General features: G+C 43.2%; 1 protein-coding gene across 2 annotated transcripts in view; it reads left to right on the top strand.

The window, feature by feature from the left end:
* The first annotated feature begins 4,095 nt into the window (after positions 1-4,095).
* Positions 4,096-9,379, top strand: part of LOC126517967 (multiple PDZ domain protein-like) — a 301,027-nt gene continuing 295,743 nt past the window's right edge. For both annotated transcript variants that reach the window (XM_055064300.2, XM_050167791.3), the window contains exons 1-2: positions 4,096-4,264; positions 8,709-8,747. In XM_055064300.2, the coding sequence (XP_054920275.1) occupies positions 8,726-8,747 (22 nt within the window). In that variant the 5' untranslated portion in view covers positions 4,096-4,264; positions 8,709-8,725. The remainder of the gene's footprint in view (positions 4,265-8,708; positions 8,748-9,379) is intronic.

The following is a 9,379-nucleotide window of genomic DNA, read 5'->3' as shown; positions in this document are numbered from 1 at the left end:
TGCCGTGGACGTGCGAAGCACAACCGCCGTCTTGAACAACTGACAGCAGCGCCGTGCCGCGGAGCTAGTGGCCGATTAGGCCGGGCAGGTCCAAGAAAGGTCCACCCAAGGAGGATATGGTCCACCGCTGGGAATGGATGTGTTGAATTCGCATTTACAGCCCTAATTTGGCTAAAAATATAGGGACAAAGACTTTCTGATTCTCCTTCGTAAATTATAAACAGTCAAATATAGTATCTACAAGTCTACAACGGCGCGACTGACCTTTTATTTCAGTATTAAGAATGTGATATTGTCATTAATACACTTCTATAGGCGTAGTAATTGTGAGACTCTGGCATAAGATACCGATTTGTATTACCCTACCCAGGCACCCTCTCCAGACACGTCACATAAGGTGGAGTCCTTGCTGAGGCTGTCTGGCCTCCGCCATATCCGGCATGCTGATTTTGCAAATTTTGCAAGCTTATTTAACATAAGTCAGCTGCATGTACAATTACAGAGTAAATACTTCCGGGACTCAACAAATTTGTTAAAGGGTACCTACCTATTCTTATTAAGGGAAAAAAAAACGCCTTTATGGCAGCTTCTATTTCTATAGCGCAATAATACATAAAGCAGAAACAACTGAAATAGATAAAACAAGAAAGCACATTAGTAGTCCGTGTCAGCAAGTGGACTGAAAGTCACTCACAATGCAGAACCTCACTGGATTGTCTGCATGATTCGAGATTGTCGTAGGTCTGTAGAATAAGAGGGTGCTCACTCACTCACTCACTCACTCACTCACTCACTCACTCACTCACTCACTCACTCACTCACTCACTCACTCACTCACTCACTCACTCACTCACTCACTCACTCACTCACTCACTCACTCACTCACTCACTCACTCACTCACATCCTCTCAGACTCGTCGACAGTCACTCTCGTTGGTACTCGCGTCCTTTCAAAATTACCTTCACATGTTCGTCAGTTCGCACTCTTATCAATCGGTACTGACTTCTGTTCATATCCACGTCTGTTCACAATCTCCGTCACTCGCTAACGCTTTCCCTCATGCCTGTGAAATCAGAGTGGAGGGAGTATATAATAGTCAGTGTATTTGTGAGCGAGTACGCTGACGTGTGGACATTGCGTCATTTATATAGTGTTTTTTTTATTACTATGCCTTAAAATAGCTCCCCTAAAGAATAGAGAAAATGAGAGATATAGATGTATAAGTGGGCGGTTTAATGCACATGACGCCCGTGGTAAGAGTTCCATCGATGTTATTGATTCAGAATTATTGAACACGGTCCATGCCTTATACACTCTTTAAAAAGTTTACACCCTTTGGGGATTATCTTGTCCCGCAACGATAATCGCTAAGTGCCTTGCTTGCGTTCCCTTTCTTGAAAAAATCTGCGCGCTACTTTCCTTTCGAGAATGCTGTGAACGCGCTTGCCGTTCGTGGCGAGGAAATACCGGGCTCGCAGCGTTGAAGAAAGGAAATGCGGGCAAGATAGATGACGATTATCGTTGTGATACAAGATAAGCCCCAACATGTGCAAAATCTTTTAAGAGTAATTTGTCCTATGGAGTATGATCAAAATTTGCGCTATTTAAGGTATAAGTACTCCTGTCCTTTGCGAGCGTTCCCACTCTGTGCATGTAGATACGTGACTCCGCAGTGCTTCAAGCAGGTAAGCGCCGGAACACACAAACACACAAACACACAAACACACACACACACACACACACACACACACACACACACACACACACACACACACACACACACACACACACACACACACACACACACACACACACACACACACACACACACACACACACACACACACACACACACACACACACACACACACACACACACACGCGCGCGCGCGCGCGCGCGCGCGCGCACGCACACACATTTTGGTGGTGGACCAAAATGACGCTCTACGGATTGCAGCATCTTTGAGAGCGAGTAATCGACGCCATCCTAATTGAGAACATTTGCTCTGCCAGCTGTGTTCCTTCTGGCCTCGTTACAGAGAGGACAGAGTATTCGGAGCACAGCCGTGTTGAGATAGATATAGTGATTTTTTACGGAAGAAACTGAGCGTGTTGACCACTTTGTGTCACCAGGTTCTGCACAGTATAGAAATTGTTCAATGATAAAAGAACGATAACTTGAGGGTGATATGAGAAACGTTCCAGCAATAAAGCACATTGTAAACGGGCCTAAACGTCAACAACAACGAAACGGTTCGTTCTGCTCTTTCGGAATGTAAACAGTACAAGTCAAACAGTCTATTAAATCAGTTGAACTTTACAAAATAAATAAATAAATAAATAAATAAATAAATAAATAAATAAATAAATAAATAAATAAATAAATAAGGATATACTAAAATCGCTTTCAGCAACGCAGGTTATTAAAGCTGTAGTTACGCTTTACGCCATTGCCAAAGCAACTTTTCTATGCCGAAGGACGATCATCAAGGCGATTCTGTGGATGATGGCGAGTAATATAGTGGAAAGAAATAAAACCAAGTGGTTAAGTACGAGAAACATATAGCAACGTTATCGGTGTACTTTTAATTACGACGCCGTGCGTGTGTGGAAATATCGGCGCACGTTTATTTTGGGGTTTATTGATCGTCCTAAAAACGGTACATCTCGCCGAGCTTCACCGTCGGATGGTAATAGCAGGCAATTATTGGGGGAAAAAATAAATAAAGGAAGTCGAGATGAAATACGTGTGCAGAGAAAAAAAGCGAAGTCTAATTTTCCCCGTTTCACGTGGCATTATATACAGTTCTCGTCAGCTCACGCTCATCAATTCCAGTTATAAAAAAAAAAAAAAAAAAGTTGTGAAAGTTTGGTGCAGTTACGAGCAGATGCACTTGTGGGCAGAAAGCATCGGGGGCGTTTTTATTCAACATTCAATATTTTCAGCTTTTCAGGCTTTAATTTTATGTCCTCATAAGTCTATATTCATATCAGTACATGATAATAACTAATAATAGAAAATATACTCGCGTTAGACGGAGTAAACCAGGCTAACGCAAATGCTGAGATCGTATGAAGCGTGATAACGAGGTGACTGAGGTTTGTTATGAATAACCGTACGTTTCAACACGGAACTGTTGGTCTACAGAACAATGCCGAATTGTGTATTGCTGAACGCCCTTACTATGGTATTACGCGTGACGCATCTCTGTAGAGGAGTCGATGCCATATTGCGGTAGCGCAAAAAAATAGCCGCACGACCGAAACCTTGTTTATAAATAGCGGCCGGAACACATATCGCCAGCATAAGATGTTATCGATCGCCTTATAATGCATATCTGCGATCTGGATGCGTGCGTTAACAGCATACTGATGTTCTTCCCCGCTCTCAAAGCTGTTTTATTACGCGATCAGCAAGTGAAAGGACCTCAAAACATAAACAGTCTTCGCGAATCTTTTGAGTGCCTTGCGAGAGCGCCACGAACTTAGTTTGCTCCGAGGGCAAACCGAGGGTGAACAGTAATTCTTTATAAGCCTTTGTGTTTATTAAAACACAAAATTTATCGTAGAAGCACAGTAAGCTGGGAGGCTTCGTACGATACTGCATCATGGAAACCAGCGTACAAACACAGGGACAAAGAAAAAAAATGACGACACTTCGTTGTGCTCGCAACTAAGTTTAATTGCCAAAACCAAAGAATATATGCATGAGAACTCGTGAGGTTCACGCTGAGGTGTGCGCAGTTAACATGTAAATTTATGCTGCTCTTTTCAGCGTTTATTGAACGTGAGTTTATAGATGAAACTGTCAACGCCGCTCCGACAGCCTAGCAGACGACAAAGAAACAGTGTCACGTGGGAACTACAATTTGACGCCATTAGACATTACACATTACATAAAAATATTACAAACTTTGTTTTCTAACGCTTACGTGGACAGTATTCAACTAGACCTGCTACGCTGCTCTTCTAAACGTGTTCGAATAGTTCAAATTGCGTGCGCCAGTTTTGTTGACGTAGTCAAAACGTCATAGTAGTGTTATTTTGACGGCAATTTCCGCGCTTTCGTGAGACGAGTCGAACTCGCCCGCGACATTCGCCGTTTCTGCTTGTTTATTTAGGTTGTGCCCGCAGAGTAGTGTAGGTAGCCTTATTGTTTTCGAGTTCGCTTTTGTTTGCCGCTTGTCGCACGCGCTTGTCTGCCGTGACACCTGTGCTATGCGGTGCCGAGTGCTGCTGGTGGCGGTACTTGCGCTCGGAACGGTGAGTACCATCCTTTCATTTTTCAGACCGCGCCTGTTCAAATTATGTGGCCGCCAGCTCCCCACGACCGAATCTCGCGTTCGGCTCCGTGCTACCTGCCTTTCGTACCGACGCCGATTTCGACAAACCTGCCGGACCAACTCGCAGCAAGCGACGCGCTCGTGTTCTTTTGTCGCCCGCCTCTCTGGCGATCGCCACCATCGACAACCGCCGCGAGCAAGGATCGCACGCGCGTATGCGACAAGTGTCAGCGCAGTGCCTGCCAAGAACAGCGCACGCGGGTGTCTCGAGCGCTGCACAGGCTTCCCTGTTTACGTTTTGTTCATCGCGTGCGCTTTTGTGCGCTTGGGCCCAGGATGCAAGCGGGGCCACATAAATGCAGTTCATTTCCGGGGTCTAAATTTATTTTCACGGGAGTTCCAGTCCTCCATATTCCGCGGTACGCGAACGGAACAAGCTGTTTAGTGTGCAATTAAAGGTGCGAGTGTATCTGTGCCCGGCGTATCACTAATTGACATGGGGACGGTGCCGACAAGTGCGACATGCCGGCCGGCCACCATCGGGTACCGCGAGTCCGGTGGTGTCTCGAAAACCGCGGCCGAATTCCACGGTACACGCCGACCTAGAATATCGTTTGCGACAATCTTTCCTGTCGACGGTCACAGCGTCTCTGCGCGTCTTTTCTTTTTTTTTCTGGGTTAGGCTGGGCTGGGTCTTCGCTTGCCGATGCCGTCTCGCCTCAGGCGCCCGCGATGTTTCCCGCCTACCTCGATAGTCTAGGGGCGCTTAATCGAAGTCAGCGGAGTTCTGTTTTAATTTCTGACGTGATTGGCCCCCATTTTTAGGAGCATTTGGCAAGACGTTCCAAGTTAACATGTTCCAATTCGTTCATGTCGTTCATTAACTTATATTCCGTACGTCGCGACATAGAATGCTTAGAATTTTTGCGCAACATAATAAACATATCTTATCGCTCTTCGAACCCATCCTTCTTATCTTTCGTCAAGCCATCTTTCACGCGTAACTTTCATGAACTCAGTGTACTCCCCCCCCCCCCCCCCCCTTTTTTTTTGCCCGCGCAGATACTTTTAATAAGAACAGCTTCTTTCCCCGCGTTGTCAAACTGTAGAATTCCATACCTGGCTGCATTCGTTCACTCCCAGTAAAGGAATATAAATGTGCTGTTTTTAAAATTTAGTGCGAATTAGTTGTGCTTCTTCGTTTCATCCAATGAATGATGTGTCATTTCCAAAACACATGTAAGCACATGTAAGCACAAAAACACATGTAAGCACTGCCACACCTCATACCATCTCTCCTCTGAAGATGGAGATGGTCAGGCTCCAAAACATCGGGTTCCTCAAATAAATGTTGGTTGGCGTTTTCCTTCTCTTTTATTTAGCATCGAATGAATTCGTAAGCTAAGTTTCATTTGCTCTGTGAATGAAGATCTGCTAGCTTACTTAAATTATGTATTTGTTTTTTGCTCAACACAAAATTTATGTCTGTATTAAGGAAGGCAACCACTTTCCTTGTATAGTGTCAGATGTATGTTCTGTTTAGGGTACACCACATAGACATGCCCAATAGCTACGCTTTGAGCTTCAAATGAAAAATTACGCTAAAATAGTTGCTGTGTGTAGCACTCTGTCCAGCTGGAACAATAACAGTTGCTAAAGTCTTGTTCGTACAGATGTAACCCTGGTTGTAACAACATGTCATTATTAAGCATACATGTTGTAACAACGTAGCACTATTAAGTATACGTGGCAGTGCCTCCAGGACACCAAAAATGGAACTAGGGGGGTTTTCTGTAAGTGTCCACCTAGTGGGCTGTCCATTTCAGCTGCTGTTGAAGTGCTGATTGGCTCAGCTGGGGTACGAGCGAGAACGAGGCAGGTGCGCGCGCAGCCTGCCTCCCTTGCTCATACAGCTGCAGCCAATCAGTGGCAGACGAAATCTGCCACTACTTCTACAGTCCACTAGTCGGACACTTACAGAAAGCACTCTTGGGGGCCTGTATTCTGGAAGTGTCCGCCTAGTGGGTTAACCATTTCGGCTGCCACTGATGGCGGGAGCAGTATGAGTGCGGAGAAGGCAGGCTCGGGGCGCCATCCTTATTCTTGCTTGTACCCCCAAGTAAGCAGAAATGCTGATCCAGATTGAATCCATTTGCTGTAGAAGGACCCCTTGGTATAGTAGGCAGCCAATCATGAAAAACTCACTGTAGTGGACAGCTGTGGCTTCTGAAAAGTATTCAGGGTCTGGGAATACATTCCCCATCAAAAAGGACACCTGGGTTGCTATTTTGTACTGAAACCTTTTTCGGTGATAATGCCTTTTCACATTCACGAGTCCTGTTCGACGCTCTGCCCTGGGTGGCTACTCCAGAAGACAATAAGCGCTGAAAAGCATTGTCATAGTAAAAGGTACAGCTACAATATAGCAGCTATGTACTGCTGATAAGACAATGCAGACAGGAACAGAAATGACAGCATGGGTATTAACTTCTAAAGTTTATTCAGTACATACCTGCAATAACATACACACGTGGTGACATGCACAGAATGGATAAAGGAGATGACCTGGTGTACAGAGTTCATGTATGTTAACAGGAATGCGCAAGGCTGCGAAGATGCTTGCACTACTGCTATAGTTTAGTTCAGTGTTCTTTCATTTTTTTTCTGACTTTCAAAATAAGAAAACGGGCACAATACTATTTCAGTAGAACGAGCATACTTGCCCCCTGGGAGCATACTGGATGTGCGTGCCCATCCCTGGTGATGACTGACTGCATGCACTATACCTTCTCTCATGCTTTAGCCATGAGCACTTGCATTCCTCTTAGCATGCCTGAGCTCTGTACAACCGCCAAGGTTATCGGAACATCTAGTTTCATCGCCTCGATAGCCACTCATTGTACCATTTTGTATGCCATGTAATTTTTATTCTCCATTCTGTGCATGTTGCCTTACGTTTATGGCTTTACGTTTGTGCACCGACTAAACTAATTGAAAGTTACCACCCGTGCCATCATTTCTTTTTCATGTTTGTGTTTTGGCTATTTAGTGGTAAACATGTCTTTTAGAAACTACTAATTAGTCCAAGGACATGTTCTTCCCTACCATATAAGTTTCCTGGTTGAAGCTGAAACTTGTAACATCTGTGCATTCTCAATTTTCTGTGGAACCTTCAGGCAGAAATAAAAATTTCCCTTTCATCCCTTATCTGGGCCAGTAGAACGTAAAACTATCCCAGTCTGTTCTTATTCCAAATCGACCATTAGCACTCCGTGATAGGTCAAAATGGCTTGGGCTCTGCCCATATGGGCATTGCACGTGCTCATATTGACTGGACCCGAACCATTCTGACCCATCAGGGAGGGCTAATGACCGATTTGGAATAAAAACAGATTGGGATAGTTTTACGTTGTACCGGCCCTGCTCTATATTTAGCTTGCATACTTCTCTCTACGACTGCACCGATAAAGATTACACAATAATAATAATAATAATAATAATAATAATAATAATAATAATAATAATAATAATAATAATAATAATAATAAATGACTGGCTAATGAACAGCTTGTTCTCTGAGCTGCGAATTCAGAGCAATATGACCAGATAAATTCCTTCCATCAAGGCAAACAGTCTTCTCAAAACGAGTCCAAATAGGCGTGGCTTGTCTGAAAAGTAGTGTAAAAAAGTTTAATATTTCATCTGAATGCTATTTTACGACATTACGTGATTCAATTGCAGATGCACACTATATGCCTAAAATAGTTTTATGTTGTCATGTGTTGCCAAATTTTTTTTATTGAGACCAGTATTAATAAAAGAGCCTCTGTTGTCATATGCTGGCGATGGCTGCTGATTTTAACTTGGTTAAAGTAATAATAAAAGGCTAGTGAAGAATACTTACCCTGTTAATTCTTCAAAAAACAGATTTGTTTATAATATTTCTAGAAATGTGAGAGTATAGTTAGTTACGATGTTATCTCTTGGTGTGCAGTGACAGCGATAACTTTTGAGCTCCAGTGAGAGTTATGCATACAAATGAATTAGCAGTTGTAGAACACAAACTTCCATCGAGTGAGAATGTCAGTAAAGGAAAAATAATACTTGGAGCCTATTTATTCATTGCAATGCAATTACAATAATAGAGGAATTACAAAACTGACAAGGCCTAAATGACCATTTTTATTAGCTAGAAAGTATAAACAAGAACAAGCAAAAAGCGACCAGAAAGTTGTACAATTAGTTTGGCTAAAACGACAAATTCCAGTCACTTATAATAAGCTGAACTGGTCACATTGATTTTAGTGACCGTTCCTGTATGTTGGCATTTAGCTTTGTCCTGAGTGCTTTGTTATAGTGGCATTTCACTGTAGCACACAACATTGTTGACTTTCACTCGCATGTGTGTGTATTGCATGTTCCAGAGGGAAGCCACCTCAGCATGATCACCAAGGAAGCAACAGGTGAGCTTCCTCATAGATTCACTTGGTAAATCACTAATGAGTCATTTGGCTCTTTTGCCATGTATGTCACCTGTGCTCCCCCTGGTGAGCTGTTGAGCATCGAACTATAATTTTTTGTAGATTTTGGGACGACCTTAGCACTTGACATTCGATAGTGCTGTACTTGTTGTCCTAAGGGACAGCACCTGATAGGCTGACTTGCGTCCTCATGTGACGATGTGCTTAGCAAACATGATGAGCTGCCTTCTCTCGAGGTTGAGCTTGTGCGCTAGGGACAGTGTTGCCAACCTCTGAAGCCAGTTTTCCCTTAACTCGGATAAAGAAATTTTCTATATTTACCTAGGTTGTTGTAAGGTGCGACTGTTCATTCTATCAATAGGGTTTCTTTAAAGAAATTTTTTGTTATGCAAATAGACTGCAAATTTTATAGCTCAGATTTATTTCTAAGGTTGTCTTAACATAGTATTTAAATAATAAAGTCGCTGCAGTCAAGCTGAAATGATGTTGCAGTATAAGCTGTGCTAACAACTCTTGTATGATAACATATTCAAAGAAGAAGACATCAGCACATTTATGCTTTGCTCTACATGTAAAACAAGTTTGAACAACATCAAAATGCCAAGATTGGCACG

The sequence above is a fragment of the Dermacentor andersoni genome, chromosome 11 (genome assembly GCF_023375885.2).
Source record: "Dermacentor andersoni chromosome 11, qqDerAnde1_hic_scaffold, whole genome shotgun sequence".
Classification (NCBI taxonomy): Eukaryota; Metazoa; Arthropoda; class Arachnida; order Ixodida; family Ixodidae; genus Dermacentor; species Dermacentor andersoni.
The sequence above is the reverse complement of the archived record's forward strand: the minus strand, read 5'-3'. Positions and strand labels throughout refer to the sequence as shown.